This window comes from Ipomoea nil, unplaced genomic scaffold, assembly GCF_001879475.1.
Source record: "Ipomoea nil cultivar Tokyo-kokei standard unplaced genomic scaffold, Asagao_1.1 scaffold2701, whole genome shotgun sequence".
NCBI classification, from domain to species: domain Eukaryota; kingdom Viridiplantae; phylum Streptophyta; class Magnoliopsida; order Solanales; family Convolvulaceae; genus Ipomoea; species Ipomoea nil.
In genome coordinates this window covers 1,958,832-1,977,432 of record NW_017619129.1, presented here as the reverse complement: position 1 = coordinate 1,977,432, position 18,601 = coordinate 1,958,832, and the positions used below count along the sequence as shown (strand labels likewise).

General features: G+C 33.2%; 1 protein-coding gene across 1 annotated transcript; it reads left to right on the top strand.

Annotated features, from left to right (window-relative positions):
* The first annotated feature begins 3,898 nt into the window (after positions 1-3,898).
* Positions 3,899-7,258, top strand: LOC109155398 (subtilisin-like protease SBT5.3). The gene is made up of 11 exons (XM_019303096.1): positions 3,899-3,994; positions 4,086-4,195; positions 4,306-4,403; positions 4,486-4,653; positions 4,810-4,918; positions 5,021-5,549; positions 5,626-5,729; positions 5,806-6,057; positions 6,145-6,259; positions 6,345-6,558; positions 6,649-7,258. Exons 1-11 carry the CDS (start codon positions 3,917-3,919, stop codon positions 7,188-7,190), a joined length of 2,319 nt encoding a protein of 772 aa, XP_019158641.1. The 5' UTR covers positions 3,899-3,916; the 3' UTR covers positions 7,191-7,258.
* Positions 7,259-18,601: the final 11,343 nt, after the last annotated feature.

Here is an 18,601-nt window from a genome sequence, read left to right as displayed (position 1 = left end):
TTAAATTTTTTTTAGAGGTTTGAATATTTAGTTATTACAAATTGCATATTTATTGTAAATACTTTGATTAAAAAATGAACTCAAGAATTGAATATGAACAAGTGGTTCTGTTGCTTTCGAAAAAGAAAAAAATGAAGAAAAACTTTTATTATGGAAATCGTCGTGCATATAGAAAATTATATTGGACAAAAATGATTAAGGAGATGGTCGTCTAGAAGTTGAATTAGACAAAGACTACCCAGTGGCCAAGTGGGACTTGGAGCTCTGGTCTCTGTGCAAATTTTGGTACGTTGTGTTTGTTCGAGAATATGGACGACGAGCCAGGGTCGGTGCTTAGTCTAATTAGTTCATCGTTTGATTTAAAGATCATGATTAAAAATTACAGTGTGAAATTTTGAATTTCACTAAAAGCATGTAAACAGAAAAGGTTCAAGAATGTTAAATGTCTAATTTGAATCTCTTTTGTATACATAAAAATTAAGATTTGATTGGTGAGTTGATTGATAATTTACCTTCGAAGTGACTTGTGAAGTAAGATTCTGTGAACTTAAAATTAATCTAATGAAGTGGGATTACTTAACTAAAAAAGAGAGAGAAAGAGAGAGAATATGGACCACACGAGGACCACTGGCCATCGCCAAAAAAATCATTGACGAAGACCTCTATGGTTTCTCCCATATTTTTGGATTACTTCTATGATTTTCTTCCTAAAATAAAAATATGTGACATATTAAAGAACAAATGTCCACTAAAATAAGATTTATACTTTTTCAAAAAAAGTTTGAGAAAGTTTAATGTCTTAAAAAATGTTTTTGAAATCTCAAGCTCATTTGAACATTTTGCTTCCAAAATAAACTTATGAGCATATGAAAACTTGTGCTAATCAATTATGCTATATGCCTATATATATGGAAGATTTGCTCAAATATCATGCTGCATAGAGAACTTATGAAAGAAGAAAAAAAAAAAGTATTGTATAGAAGGCTTATGATACTTACCTTATTTCAATCATTCCTATCTCATGTCTTAGATTAGTAAATCTTGGTTCACATAAGGGTTTGGTAAGAATATCTGCAATTTAATTTTAGTGGTTATATGATCAATCCTTAAGATCTCTTATGTAGGGGTGACCGCGGTTCCGATTTCGGTTCGGAATCACCGATTCCGGTTCCACAAATGATCATCGGAACCGGAACCAAAACCTTATAGTAAGGTTCCGGTTCCGGTTCCGGTTAATGAACCGACGGTTCCAACCGAAACCGCCGGTTCTAACTGGATTTATTTTTTTTTTGTTTAAAAAAAAAAACATTAGAACAAAGGTCAAAGAGACAAAGACCAAAGTTTAGTCTTTGCGCCAGACGTGAGACGCGTCCCACTGCCCAATGCGGCAATGAGGCAGTATGCTACAGGCATACGACCTGCAGTTATCAATTATTTATATATATATATATATATATATATATATATATATATATATATATATATATATATATATATATATATATATATATGGGTTTGGAACCGGAATCGTCCAGTTCCTTATTTCACAAACCCTAATCGGAACTTTATTGGTTCTGAAACTGGAACCGTACGAACGATTCGGTTTCGAAACTGAAACCGTACGGACGGTTCGGTTCCGAAACTGGAGCCGTACGGACAGTTTGATTCCGGTTCGAACCGAACCGTGGTTCACCCTTACTCTTATGAAGTGATGTCGAATATCTATGTGTTTGGTTTTTTATGAAACACTAGATTTTGAGTAATAGCAATAACACTAATATTATCACAAAAAATACTAACTTGCTTGCCATCAATCCTATAATTTTTATTTTTTTTTTTTTGGAATGCAATCCTATAATCCTTTAATTGTTGCTTTATCCAAAGAATTTGTATTGTGTGCACAATAGCACGCTTCTTGCTACTATGTATATATTCTGTTTTTGCAGCACGAGTAGCAATAGACTTTTGCTTTTTGTTGAACCAAGAAACAAGCTTCAATCTTCATTAGCTTTGTTTCTAAAGACCCATTTTATACCTATGATATTATGATTTCCTAATCTTGGAATAAGTTCCCAAACTTCATTTCGTTTCATTGCTTAGGATTGAACAATTGTTATTGGCATGTACCTTTTATGGTCAATGATATCCTAAGGGATTCATAGATCCAAGTATCATTTCCTCACTACTTGGTTTCCTCATATTTGTTCATATTTGTTTGTTTTTTTTATTGCTTAATTATTTACTTTCACTTTTTCTTAATTCTTTTTCACAATTTCTTTAGATTACATAATTAAACAACGGATAATACTAGTATTTGTAGTCCATGTGGATACGATACTCATTACTCCACCCTCTATACAATATGTTATATTGTTCTTCTTCATCTTGTCCAGTTATCCAACAAGCTAAACAATAAAATTCAAAGAACAAATAAACACACAAATACAATGTCAAAGTGGCATAGTAGCTCTAAAGTGAATCTAAACTCAATAATATTAATCTGTATAAAAAAAAAAATTAAAAATACCGTTTATGTTTTTAAAGCTTCGAGGAAGATTAAAACAACAGTCAGCAGGCAAGCAAGGAGATCTGAGGATTAAATAGTAGGATTAAACGGCAAAGTAGCAGACCGTAGGATTTACAGAGGCCGGAGGCGTTGGCTGGGTAGTGGGCTGGTGGCGGTCGGCGTTGGCTGGGGTGGTGGCTACGGTGGTCGGCGTTGGCTGGGGTGGTGGCTACGGCGATCGACGTTGGCTGTGGTGGTGGCTACGACTGTCGACATTGGCTAGGGGTGCGTTGGTTGGGCAGGTGGCTACGGCGAATGGCGAACAGCGTTGGCTGGGTAGGTGGCTACGGCGCTCGCCGTTGGCTGGGAGCCTGGGAGGTGTGAGCGACTGAGCGGAGAAGACGGGATGACTGAGGAGCGATTGAGTGAGAAGATCTGAAGTGAAAAACCGTAGTCCCTAAATGAAAGTGTGTGTGTGTGTGAATATTATTAAATGAACACAAACGAGCTTGTTCACGATCTCTTAGCAAATGAACTTACAGCCGTTCAAGCTCTGTTTGTTTATTAACCGAGCTCTAAATTTTGTTTGTTAATGTTCATTTACCTTAACAAACGAACATAAACGAATGCTTACCGAACACAAACACGAGTAATTTGTCGAAAGCTCTGTTCGCTAATACCTCTAAATAAAACTAATTAGATAAAATCTGTTTTTTTTTTTTTTTTTTTTTTTTATAAATAGCACCAGTAACCCAATTACACATGAGACACTACCAAAAAAAAAAAAAAAAAAAAAAAGCGGACAAACAATGGAGACGAAGACAATGACAAACCTTTCCAAATCGGAATTAACAAAATTTAGAGTAATTCGAACAAAAATTATTATATACTACCTAATACCATACCACTATACAAATAAGTATTTAGATAATAATTTGGGAGAAGTATTTAGATAATAGTTGAACAAAAAGTGCAAATTAAACATTAATTTTAATGCCAACTATATATAATGAAATTCTCATATATAATCTAGCATAGATATATTTTGAATTACTTATTTAAATACAAATATTTGACATTAAATCAGTCACGCAATGCGTGTGCAAAACTATTAATTGAAAATATAACTCAACTAAACATGTTAATATAACATCTTCACAACCCCAACTAAACATGGTAATTTTACATTCTCATAATCTTACATTACCTCTAGCACTAAACACACCTTAAAAAAGTTATGTGAGAGTCCCGTGTTTATAATATTATTCAATCAATTAATTAATCCATGGTCCAGATTAGTTATGCCTGGCTATTCTAATCAACATAAGAGTAACAGTTACCCCTATAAAAAGAAGCTAGCCCCAGCACTCTTTTAGTACACAAGAACTGGACTAGCTTATCGTAGCAGCCATGAGAGCAATTCCGTGTTGCCTTCTTTCACTCATTTTTACTCTGTTTCTTATTAGACCCACGTATTCCATCAAAAAGGTAAATATTCATACAAGTACTTTCATGAAGGCCTTTTAGATGATAATGCTGCTATGGTTTATGTTTGACATTAATTTTGGTGTGGAAATAGTCATATGTGGTGTACTTGGGTGGTCATTCACATGGAAAACAAGTCTCTTCCGTTGATATTGACAGAGTAAAACATTCTCATCATCAGCTGCTTGGAACATACCTTGGAAGGTATATTATAGCTAGAAGCAGCTTCTTTTTAGTTTTGGTTGCTTTTGTATGCTCTCCGATCCCTCAATGTTTTGATTCCTTGGTTCAATGTGTTGTTGCATAATCTAAAGTTGGGATAAGGCGAGAGATGCAATCTTTTACTCATACACCAGACACATCAATGGGTTTGCTGCTATGCTTGAGGAAGAAGAGGCTGCTGAGATTGCCAGTAAGCAAACAGTATTAGTTATTAATTTGTTATTGTTTTGGTTTTTCAAAGGGTTTTTGGATTTAAGTGCATCAATGTGCAGAGAATCCGGAGGTGATATCAGTGTTCTTGAACAGGGCAAGACAATTGCAGACAACCAGATCATGGGAGTTTCTTGGACTGGAAGGTGAAGGCGGCTTAATCCATGATGGTTCAATATGGAAAAAGGCCAGGTTTGGAGAAGATACCATCATCGCTAATCTTGATGGCGGTATGTATCCTCAACTCTGGTTATCTGCTGGCTGCTGCTATCCATTATGTCGTCTGCAGCATAGCGCTTTTGTTTCTCAGAATAGAATTTCATAAAGTATTTCAATTATATCTATTGCCCAGTAATCATGTTTTGTATGCTGTGTTGGAGCTGCAGGAGTATGGCCCGAATCAAAAAGCTTTAGTGACGAAGGATTTGGACCAATTCCCAATAGGTGGAAAGGGATTTGCCAGATTCAGAAAGATAAAAGCTTTCACTGCAACAGGTCTTTTTTTCTAGCTTTAATTTGTTGGTGTTTTCCTTATCTGAAATTTAGATAAAAATGTTAGTTCTAACTTGCTTTGCTTTTATGATTTGGATAACAAAGGAAACTCATTGGAGCTAGATACTTGAACAAAGGGTATTCTTCTGTTGTTGGCACTCTTAATTCCAGTTCCTTCTTCAGCCCACGTGATGTTGATGGTCATGGGTCCCATACCTTATCAACAGCGGGTGGTAATTTTGTTCCTGCAGCAAATGTTTTCGGTTTGGGCAATGGAACAGCAAAGGGTGGGTCGCCCAAAGCTCGGGTAGCTGCTTATAAGGTTTGCTGGCCTGAAGATTGCACTGATGCAGATATCCTTGCTGGTTTTGATCGGGCGATTGAGGATGGTGTTGATGTGCTGTCTGTATCACTTGCAGGAGCCCACCCTGGGCCATATTTTGAAGACGGTTTGGCCATTGGTTCCTTCCATGCTGTTAAGAATGGTATAGTTGTGGTTGCCTCAGCTGGTAATTCTGGACCTGTTGCCGGTTCTGTCAATAATGTTGCACCCTGGCTCATCACTGTTGGGGCAAACACCATGGACAGACAGTTTGAGAGTAATGTAGTGTTGGGAAACAACAAACACTACACAGTAAGTTTCCATTAGTTAGTTCCTTGCTTCGTTCTGTGTTCAATGTTATCATGTGCAGTATATGATGTGTTTGTAGGGCGAAAGTGCAGCGCCCCTAAAACTCTCAACTGGGAAGTTCTATCCACTTCTTTCTGCTGCATCCGCTAGAATTGAAAATGCATCCATTTCAAGCCATGATGCGTAAGGACGTATGAAATCTCTGTTATTCACTATATAATATCATACTAGCCAATGATACTTGCTATAACTCGTGCAGTCTGTTTTGTAAGCCTGGAACTCTGGACCCAAAAAAGGTAAAGGGAAAAATTTTGGTTTGCCTGGGAGGCAAATTTGAGGGAATTGAACAGAGCCATGAAGCTGCTTTGGCTGGTGCTGTGGGAATGATTCTGGCAAACAATAATGAAACCTTTGATTACATTAATATTGCTGCTTCGCCATATCTTCTCCCTGCTACACATGTCACCTACAGAAATGGACTTGCCATCTTTGATTACATTAATAAAACCAGGTAATTAAGATCACCCTACCTGTTGACAATGACTAATAATCAGATTCTCTTACATATATACTAATTAAATTAATACATGATAAGTAGGAATCCTGTGGCTTACATTACTCATACAAACTCACTATTGGGCGTGAAGCCAGCTCCAGCGATAACACCATTCTCATCAAGAGGCCCTAACACCATTAATCCAGATATTCTCAAGGTTTGTTAATTAGTTGTGGTAATTATATTGTGATAAGCCATTCTATTCTGTGATGTTTTTTATATACTTTATGCATGTATTCCAGCCTGATATATCTGCGCCTGGAGTGAATGTGATAGCTGCCTTCACAGAAGCCACAGGGCCATCTGATGAAGATTATGATAAGAGAATTGTTTCATTCAACTTACTATCAGGCACTTCAATGTCATGCCCTCATGTAGCTGGTGTTGTTGGCCTTCTCAAAACGCTCTATCCTTCATGGAGCCCTGCAGCAATCAGATCTGCTATTATGACCACCGGTATGTATCTATGTATGTATGTATGTATGTATTTCATGATTTCAAGATGTACTTATATATATGCACTAACATGCGTATTACCTTTCACAGCCACAGTAAGAGCCAACTCAGGGAAGGCCATAACTGACGATGAAACTAGACTGAAAGCAACCCCATTTGCATATGGAGCTGGACACATAAACCCAAACCGCGCTGCAGATCCTGGCTTGGTCTACGACTTGAAACTCACGGATTATGTCAACTTCATTTGCTCACAAGGCTACAATCAAACTGAGATCATGGCCATTTTAGGAACACCATACAAGTGCCCAGACCACATTAGTCTTTCCACCTTCAACTATCCCTCAATCGCTGTCCCTCACCTCAAAGGCACAGCCACCGTGACAAGAACTCTGAAAAACGTCGGCTCTCCGGCTACCTACACAGCTTCTGTTCGTAGCCCGGTTGGATTCTCTGTCACTGTGAACCCCAAGATTCTCAGGTTCGAAAAGGTTGGCGAGGAGCAAAGTTTCAAGGTTACTCTCAAGGCAAAGAGGGAAAACGCTACTGCTGATTATGCATTTGGGGTGTTAACATGGTCTGATAAAAAGCACCGTGTGAGAAGTCCCATTGTTGTGAAAGCAGCAGCGTAGATGAAAATCATTATGGACCAGGTCCACACTCCACAATGCATTGTGAATCCTGATTCTATACGATGTCCTTCTGAATTCTAATTTTGATGGTGATTCTTTGTTGTTCAATTCAAGTTATTACATGTTCTTTTTTTAAAAATATGTATGTGTCTTGTGTTGTGAATTTTTGTATTTTATGTTATAAAATTATGTACTTTAAAAATATAAATTTTATACTTTGAACAAATTAGTGTGTAGTTGTGTAACACAACATATTGTTTATCTTATGTTATGAATTGAATTTATGTACTGCGTTGTGAAATTATGACATAAATTCTCCAACTAAATCAAATTTGAAAATAAGTGAATATATAACATGTGTATATGTATGTGTCTTGTGTTGTGAGCAGGGCCGGTCCTATCAATTTATAGGCCCCGGGACAAAGTAAAAACAAGGGCCCTTAATATATATATATATATATATATATATATATATATATATATATATATATATATATATATATATATATAGTTGCACTCGGGTGCGAACGGCTCGCCCAGGCGCGAAATAGGAATGGATTCTGTTCGTCCACGTGTCCAGATCTAATGGATGAGAAACACTGATTTTTTTAAAAAACGCGGTGGTATTTTCGTAAATAATTGAACATTGAAGTGCAAGTAAAATGTATTACAAGTGCATGTAAAATGTATTATAGGTGCAAGTAAAAATTTACACTGAGCATCAATACTTAGTTGCACTTATAGTTCTAAGTAGTTGCACCTATAGTTCTAAGTAGTTGCACACATAGGTATAAGTAGTTGCATCTAGGTGTATGAATGTTTGCGAGTGGTTTTCAGGAGTATTACTACCCGCTGAACTCAGATCAATGAATGTTAACAAGACAAAATTACATGCACTTATAGGTGAAAGTAGGTGCACATATAGTTATAAGTAGTTGCACCTATAGTTATAAATAGTTGCACATATAGTTATAAGCACACCCAGGTGCATGAATGGTTGCGGAAAGTGAATGCTAACAAGGCAAAATTACATGCACTTATAGGTGAAAATAGGTGCACTTATAAGAGATTTTACTTGCACTTCGATGTTCAATTATTTACGAAAATGCCACCGCGTTTTTTTTAAGTTATTAGATCTGGACACGTGTCACGCGCTGATTCGTTCGCATTTCCTTCCTGGGCACTTATTCGCACCTGAGTGCGTCCCTATATATATATATATATATATATATATATATATATATATATATATATATATATATATATATATATATATATATATATATATATATTTCAAAAGATTGTGTTAATTGAAAATAATTCAAGGATAACTTTGAATTTTTATCGACATATAATTTTTTAAGACTAATCCTGGAGTAGTGCTCATTCAAACTTTGGGCCCCTATATGGCTACATGAAGTTTAATTATAAATTAATTTAATATTCTCTAATATATACGGAGTATCTATTACTTGAATTATTATATTAAATGATTGTAATGGTTAAGTGGATTTAATGTTAAATAATAATTTTGAAATTGTGGCTTCAAATCTATGCTCATGTAAGAAATTTTTTTTTCTCTTATCTTTATCAAAAATTAAAAATCCAAGTTAAGGGGCCCCTTTCATCAATGGGCCCTGGGCGGGTGCCCATGTTGCCCGCCCCTCTGGGCCGGCCCTGGTTGTGAGTTGCTTTGTCATGTATTATTAATTTCTGTACATGAATAGTATGAATTCTGTATCAGAAATAGATAAGTTGTTGTGCATATATCGCACCAAACAAATGCGCGCACCACACATAAGAAACACAAACCACACTACATCGAAGTTGGCAAAACCCTCCACCCCTTGCAATGCACAAAACAGACCAAATAACTGCACACAACCACCAACCACACACCAACAACTCCACCGAGGATCCATACACTATAGAATGCACAATCACTCCACTGGAACCCAGCATCATAAGACACGGCGGGAAATCAACAAATTTTTGACCACCCAAAAGTGGTCAAAAATGGCTTAAATCGGGTCGCAAACGGTGTTTCCGACCACTTTTTCGACCAAAATGGATGTTCGAAAAAAGCCTCGTCACTATTTTCAAGCTATTTCCAAAGAATAAATATTCAATTCTTATATCCATATTAAAATATAAAATAAAATAATTTATAAATATCACATGTAGATTAAAAATCATTTAATAGTTTTTAGACATATCTAAATAATTTAATTTTCAATAGTTTTAGACATATCTAAATAGTTTAACACATAGCAAATACTAATTAGAATAAATATTAATTAATTTAGTAATTTTTACAATGTCTGTCATTGATTTCAGACCTATACAACATACAACTGTTTACACAATAATCAATCTTCTCATATTCAAGACCAAGTTTTGTAAGTAATTTTTTTGTCAAGTTATAATGATGAATGTTTGTATTATGGGATAAAAACAATACACAGTACAATATATGATGATATACAATACATTACGTTAATTTGATAGAAACAAAGTGATATGTCGTTGAAAGCGCAGTCATGGCCACCGGAGTAGTTAACTGAATTAACACCATGAACCTTATGTCCTCAAGAATGTCGTTGTAACCTCTCGGTCTTGAGTAAACTCTCTGCGTCGTGGTTGGTTAAAATAGAAAAAAAGAAGAGTATGAGTGAAATATCCATGATAAAAAGATAAATCATGTGATCTTCATATTGAACACACAAAAAAAAAAAAAAACAAAAAAAAAAAAAAAACATAAAACATAAAACAAAAAACAAAAAAAACAAAAAAAAAACAAAACAAAAAAACAAAACAAAACAAAACAACAAAAAAAAAACAAAAAACAAAACAAAACAACAAAAAAAATTTAAAAAATAAAAAAATTCCAACCACCTTTAATCATTTACGTTTTTGGTGTATGCTTTTACTATCTACTATACTAATAAGAGCCCGAGAGAGTTAGGCCTATAATGTGTAGAAAAAATGACGGGCAAATTTTTTTATCAAATGAATGACTCAGATTGATTATATTTTAATTTTTCTTTTAAGATTTCCTAATTTATCTTTAATGAATATGATTATCCCTTAACTTTTCCGTTAAATATTATTTTTTCCGTTAATTTTTGTTTGTTCACCGTTAACTTACTCAATGATTTCAATAAGAAAAGTCTTAGGTTCGAACCTCATCCCAATCAAAGTTGGCATAATTAATACTCTATTTTACTCTTATTAAATTAAAATAATAATTTAGTGCTACAAAAAAAATAATATATATATATATATGCATTTCTTTAATTTAGAATTATGTGTCTACAATGTCTTTATTCAAAAAAATTATTCATTATCAATAAATTAAATAATAGAAATAGTTTCAGTAGTTATATTGTCTTTATTTTTCTCCAATATAAAAATTCTTTACATTCAAATTCATCAATTGATTATATTCGCTACATTGTCCCTACAATATCTTTATTAAAAAAAATATTCATTATCAATAAATTAATTAAGAGAAATAATTTTATTAGTTATATTGTCTTTATTTTTCTCCAATGTAAAAATTCTTTACATTCAAATTCATCAATTGGTTATATTCACTACATTGTCTATTATCTTTTTTGTGCACTATTTTTTAATTAAATATCAAAGTTATAATACAAAAATAATGTTATATATTTATTTACCAAGTATTTTATTAATACCATGCAAAAATTAAAAAAATATATAATTAATAGAGTCAATCATATTAACTACTTGAGAGATTTTGTTGACAAAGAGATTATTCAAATCACACAACAAATTGAAGTGAGAACTATCTCGCAATGTCCTTGTTTGACAATCAGCAGTTAGCGTATAATAATAGTAAATTACCTGTTTAGATTAACATGTAAAATGACCTAAGGGTATAATAATAATAATAATAATAATAATAATAATAATAATAATAATAATAATAATAATAATAATAATAATAATAATAATTGTTTTAAAAAAATAAAAAATATATAATTAAGCCAATCATATTAACTACTTGAGAGATTTATTGACAAAAAGAATATTCAAATCACACAACAAATTGAAGTGGAAAACTACCACGCACTGTCCTTGTTTGGCAATCAACAGTTAGCTCTTCAATATTAGTATATATTTAATATTTTATGCCCTAATTTTTATATGTTCTCCCTTATGTTGTGTATTTGGTTTCAACTATACCTATACAATTATTTTATTGACAATTATAATCAATCTTGACTATATTATCTTGCATTTGTAAACTTAGAATTACCTATTTAAATACACAAATTGAACATTCAACTATCTATGCATGAACAATTCCAATATAATCTTGCATTGATGTACTTTAAAGTACTTATTTAAAAAAAAAAAAAAACATTTGGACATTATCTCAATCGTGAAATGTGTGTAAAAAACTAGTATCTAGATAAATTTACACAATCAGTAATCAGCATCAACACTTCTTCTCCTAAGTACTGCCTACTGAACCAATGAACTAAACCCGTGCGGGCTAATAAGCAGCATCACTGTCTCAATTAGCTTACTGTGTTGTGATTTCATATATGTATTCAAGGCAGAGCATTATGGAAACGAGAAGCCACACTGGTAATCCATATGTGAATTAAAATGATGATGGAAGATTGATCGATAAAAAGTCCTATCGCTATCGCTTCATTTTCTATTGGTATATTCCTAAATCCTAACCTTCTAAATTCCTATTTGATTGATAGGAATTGAATATATACATCTATTTCTGTGAATTTGGAATAGGCAATTGATGATTGTGTTAGTCAATTGTGATCAAATAGTTTTCTGGTCTTAGTTTGAATTTGTTGTAATGTTGTTGTGTTGTTTGTGCCCATTGGCCATTAGCTCCTAATCGGTGAATTGTAGGATTGGATCAATATAGATAAACGTAAATGTACAAGACAAAGAGAAGTAGAACAAGAGACAAGGAGAGTCATTCCATTGCACAAGTCCACTCAATACAATGTTACAACAAGCATATATAATGTACAAATAATAATGACGATACTAATGATGACCGTTATAACAGTTATGTATTGAATGCCCATAATGTCAACCATAATAATATATTTATAACACTCCCCATTGGACATTATTTTATCAACGATCTTGCCTCATTAAAGACTTGCTAGGAAAACCCTGTGGGAAAAACCTAGACAATAAGAGAGTACAATAGAAAATATATTCATGCCTCATTAAAAACTTTACTAGGAAAACCACGTGGGAAAAAACCTAGTTGAAGAAAAGAGTACATGATATATGTAAAAATATATATTGTATTTGGTCGCCTCATTAAAAACCTTAACTTAAGAAAACCCTGTAGGAAAAACTTAGTTAAGGGAAAAAGAGTACACCATAAGCGCAGTCTTCAGGGCATAATCTTCAGGATTTTGGAGTTTGTTCATTTATTAACCAATTATTTTGCAATTTTCCCCATTGTCATTACTATATCATACTCATGCCTCGTTAAAAACCACACTAGAAAACCCATTGGGAAAAACGTAGTGAGGAAAAGAGTACATGGTATGTATATGCTGCAAAAAGTATAACTATTAGTCCTTTTAAGACCCAATCTACATGATTGACCAATCTACAGGATTGACTCGAGTGAATGTACTTCATGTCTCCCCCTGAAAATAACAATCTTCAAATTCTATATTTCCTGTAAATCATTGTTTCTAAAGGGTGTAGAGAAGGGATATGGTATAATCTTCAGGATTGTCATTAGAATTTATCATATTTTCTCATGATCATCTGGACCAATAAAATTATTTATAGTTTATATTTTGTTGCTCCCCCTAAATATAATAATTTTTCTTTACCTACACATATCAATCTTATGGATATTTTGTAGGTATACATTTGCTAACTTGTCACTGGAGCAAACCTTCTGAACAAATATTTTATCACTCTTCTGGAGTTCATGTGGATCAAGGTATTTTATATCATGAAAAACTATATACATTTTTATCTGTAACAAGTATGATGACTTCATGCCAAAAAGCATCAATACGAGTATTTTTACCTTGATTTTGCTATTCGTTATCTTATCTTATAACTTAACATCATCAAACTCTTTATATATTTCATTGATGTTTACACCATAAATATTGACTGAGATAATAAATAAGTGCATTATCAACTCTTTATTGAGCACATAATGGTACATATTATTCCTTCTATATGAGGATAATAACCCCATTCGCAACTCTCTAAAAAGTAAATAATGGCACTTAAATAAATCCTCATTTCAGGAATTATAAATCCATATATTAGGAATTTTCAAGATAAATTAGAGGATATATTTAGAATATTTTCAAGAGGAAACAATATTTGAGTTTCCCAATCACATATAACATTACTAGACATGTTTATGATAATATATTTTCATACTTTGTTATGGGGGAGAAAATACATTTAAAAGATCATAGTTAGTAACTTACTAACTTTTATACTTCTTATTTTGTGATTTTCATTCATCACATTTTGAGAAAATCCATCAAGGATTTTAAATATAAGTAACAAGTTACCCATATAAATATGTGATAACTATAACTATTAGCTACATATCTAATTTATTTACTGCTAGTTTTATTGAATAGCGGAATATAAAGCCATGACTAATATTGGGTCTCTACGAAAACCCTCCACTCGCCTTTTATTAGCGAATTCTAATTTGTATGCCTTAATTGCTATTTTCAATGAAAACAGTTAGCACGCTGCAGGCGTTATACTACTATTTTCATTTCTGGATCCAGATTTTATGAGCAATAAAGGAAAAATATGTTGTCGACAACTGTAACAGCTTTGTAAATATCTTTTATACACATGGCAATTTTGTATCAACCAAATATATGGCATTTCCCAAGAGTATTTGGATTTGGTTGTTCCGCTTCCCCAGTATTTTAGTTATTTGGTGCACCTACAATTTTACTGGGGGGTTTTTGTCTTCTAGACGAATATCTTCAAGATAAAATTTCTGTATTTCTGGAGTGACGAAATTTCTATACTAGATCTATTTTGTAAATTCTTAAACCAATATATGCTCCTGGCATAATGGTAGAGATTTTTAGTCCTAGCTGGGGATTTCAACTCTTAAAATATTTTCTATGGACTTAGTCACTCATTGGGATTTCTAGCAGATAATTTGTTTAATGTCTAAACTTCTGGTTCTATAAGGCTAGTACATGGGTTTGAAGATTTTTACCAATTTCTCGGCATTTAATTAATTAGAAATTTCGAATCTCCCCCTAATGCCGAGAAAAGATCTTATAATGCAACCAACATCATTGTTGATTTCTCATTATGGGATATAGCTAGAAGGGTTGCATACTAAAAACAATTGAACGCAGATAGGGAAATGCATCATGTACTAGCGTATGTGATATGTAGTGGATCAGGATATTGGTTATTCAATTTTTGAAGGTCCCCACAAAAAATATTTCCTCCAAAAATGCTTAATTTGCTTTCCGAACAAAGCTCTATTAAGATTTAGAGCTTTGGTTAAAAAATATGATATTATTTATCTTAAATATTTGTTTCATGAAAAATAGAAAAACAAGTGGAGTACTCAACATACTATGTAGTATGGAGTGAACTAATCAAGATGACATATCATAATTTCGTCTACGGATCATGTTTTCTATCAATTTGGATTCATGACAAATATTCTTTTTGACAATTTGCTATAGTAAAATATCACAGTGATATACACATGCATACAATTGCCAATATAAGAGAATTATAAAATATTGTCTTTTGAGAAAAAAAACACTTATCTGGTTTGTTTCAGAATACTGTTTGACAATTGTATGGCCATCGCATGATCTCTTCTAATGTTGGTAATTGCCAATGTTGCCTCTTACATGTTTGATAAGGATAATAAAACTATCATAGATTGTTATTACGATAAACATTGCAATCAAAATGAAATGTGCCAATTATTAATCTTGGAGTCTTTATGAACGTACATGACTCCAATTTCGCAATATAGTTTCTTAAACAAATTGCCATAGTAAAATAATGCACATGTTATCTTCAAAAGAAAAACCTTATCTAGGCTCATCCAGGGTGTTATGCTAGTAAAACATAAAGTACAATCAGCTCATTTCTAAATAAATTGTATAACATAATCACAATTTGGTGTCTGAGCATATTCAATAATTTAAATGAAAATTATAATATTTACCAAACCAAATTGCAGGCTCAAGACATAGCAATAACATGATCGAATCATTATTGATCTTATAGTTATTTAAAAAACAGGCCCAAAGAGATTAATCCAAATACTTTAAATAAGCCTAAGGACCCAAAAGCAATATATATTATTTTTAAAAGATATAGCCCAAAAAAAACAAATTGGGCCAGTTGTGGTCTTAAAAAAAAACACACAGACGGGGCCAAGAGGTCCAAAACTTGGGTTCAGCGATGAAATATTGAAACCATATAAGTTTCATCAGTTTTCACGCGGCCAGACAAGAGAGAGAGGGAGACGCGTAGAGGTGAGAGGTCGCCGACCGAAGCCATCACCATCGCTCGCCACTATCACGGCGCCGACTAGACCGGATGTCTCCTGCGTCGCCATCGCCGCAAAGCATCAAACCTCCACCGATCGTTACCCCAGAACCACCGATCGATGGTGCAGATCGGAAAAAAAAGGAGGTCGATCAGCCAAGAAACCCACCGCATCAACCGAGACGCGCCGCCATCGCTCTGCCGGAGCTTCACGTTGTGACCCTCTGCTGGAGTGCCGCTCGTAAAAAGCGTACAGGTTTCGTTTTGTATTATTTCCGAAAAACAGATCGGAAATTTTGCACCTTTCTTTTTTTTTCGAAATCTATACATGTTCGAAAAATAATGATAAATGTTTCAAAAAAATTTACACAATCTGGGAAATATTTTGAAATATTTCGTCAAGGCCAGAATGTGAACATGTGATCTATCCCTTTTTCAAAAGAAGTCTTGTGTTTTTCGAAAAAAGGTGTATATATCGAATTTTAAGTTTTCGAAAAACATGTATATGTGTGAGAGAGAAAAAACTCAGAACATTTTCATACTCATAATAATTTCAGAAGATATCGCATATATATTTGTTCATATACATATACAGAGAATGTATAAATAAATTCTTTCCGAAAACACAATTATATTTCTTTTTTTCAAAAAAAATTGTACGAACTGAATACATAAAAAAAATATTTATATATATAACAGCATATATAAATATTCATAATTTACCAATGCAAATTGCATAAGCATATATATTCCATAATGTAAACATGCAATTTATTGGCAATTTTAACAAAATAGATATACCGTTCACCGAAGACTCGAAGAGCGTGCTGATAACGTGTTGTAATGTTGTTGTGTTGTTTGTGCCCATTGGCCATTAGCTCCTAATCGATGAATTGTAGGATTGGATCAATATAGATAAACGTAAATGTACAAGACAAAGAGAAGTAGAACAAGAGACAAGGAGAGTCATTCCATTGCACAAGTCCACTCAATACAATGTTACAACAAGCATATATAATGTACAAATAATAATGACGATACTAATGATGACCGTTATAACAGTTATGTATTGAATGTCCATAATGTCCACCATAATAATATATTTATAACAGAATTTTCTTTTACTTAAGTTTTTCTCCTAAATCTACAATCCGTGATATAGGTGGAAAAAGTTACAAGTTAATTGGTTAATTTAGAAGTACATATTACCTCAAGGGCTTGGTGCTAATTTGTTTTGTGGATATAGTTTAGAGTAAATACCCAAAATGATCCCTCGACTATAGCTAAATTCACGAATTGATCCTCGACTTTTAATTTCAACCAATTAAGTCCTTAACTTTGCAATTTTAACACAATTTGGTCCTTTGTCTATTTGACCATTTGTTGACTGCGCTTTTTTAGAATATATATGTAATTTCATGGTCCATCGTCGGTTTTTTAAGGTTCCGGTTGCATTTCTAGACCGCAATGTTACATTTGAATCCACTGCCGGCGCTGCACCCCATGCCAGAGAGATTATAGCTTTTGATAGATAGATCGCCGAAGTCCCTGGAGTGGCTCTTCGAGAAAGCCGTGACTCCAAGCGATGTAGGCAAGCTGAACTGGCTTTGGATCCCCAAGCAGCAAGCGGAGAAGCACTTCCCCCCTCCGAAACGGCGCTGTCACCTCCAAGAGCATTCTCTAAGCTGAACCGGCTCGTGATCCCCAAGCAGCAAGCGGAGAAGCACTCCCGTTCCCCCCCCCCCCCCCCCCCCCCCCAAAAAAAAAAACAACAATGTCACCTCCAAGAGCGTTCTCTTGAGCTTTGCACGTGAAACTACATATATATCCTCAAAGATCGCGGTCAACAAACGGTCAAATAGATGGAGGACCAAATCGTGTCAAAATTGCAAAGTTAAGGACTTAATTGGTTGAAATTGAAAGTCGAGGACCAATTTGTGAATTTAGCTATAGTCGAGGGACCATTTTGGGTATTTACTCTATAGTTCATGACTTTGTAACTAAGTAAGAGCAAGTTTGGTTCATGAGATATATAGACCGAGAATGAAATAACATGAGAATAGACTTATTTCATTATTGTTTGTTTTAATATTTTATTTTTCAAGAATAATATTTCTTATTCCAAGAAAATGCTAGAATAATATTTCTATTAGAGTGTGTATGGTAGGCGGTAGCCATGAAAGTTTAACTTTTGAGGGAGTCTAAAAGGTGAAAAAATTATTCTCATGTTTGGTGCAATAATATTATATTTTTTTGAATGCGCAATAATATTATATATTTGGTTTAAAATTCAAGTTAACTGGAAATCTAATTCCATGATATCAAATAAAGTAAATCACCCTATGATTCTTTTTTTTTTATTATTTATTATTTTTTTATTTTTATGGGTGACTAGCTAGAAATCTACCAAAATTATTCAATTATGTATTTATCATTTTTTTTTTTGAATGCTACTGGCTCTATTACATTGTAGTATCTGTTCATATACTTTCTCAACCTACTGAAATACAAAGAACCAATAACGCCTCCACTGAGGCTCGAACTCACAATCTTCCAAATGGAAGTCTAACCCGGGTACCATTAGACCACAAGAAAGATAAAAAGTTTCTTATAAATACAAGAAATTTATCTCTTATACCATTACAAAATATAACAATCCTATTTATGAGCTTTTTTATTTTTAAATATTTTAATTTTGTTAATAAATAATAATAATAATAATAATAATAATAATAATAATAATAATAATAATAATAATAATAATAATAATAATAATAATAATTATTATTATTATTATTATTATTATTATTATTATTATTATTATTATTATTATTGTTATTATTGTTATTGGGCAT

Bases quoted from the DNA above. Each gene is read 5' to 3' on its own strand.
- LOC109155398 (XM_019303096.1), top strand. From the start codon at position 3,917: ATGAGAGCAATTCCGTGTTGCCTTCTTTCACTCATTTTTACTCTGTTT. The intron at 4,196-4,305 runs GTATATTATAGC...CATAATCTAAAG, and splicing joins CTTGGAACATACCTTGGAAG to TTGGGATAAGGCGAGAGATG. The intron at 4,919-5,020 runs GTCTTTTTTTCT...TGGATAACAAAG, and splicing joins AAAAGCTTTCACTGCAACAG to GAAACTCATTGGAGCTAGAT.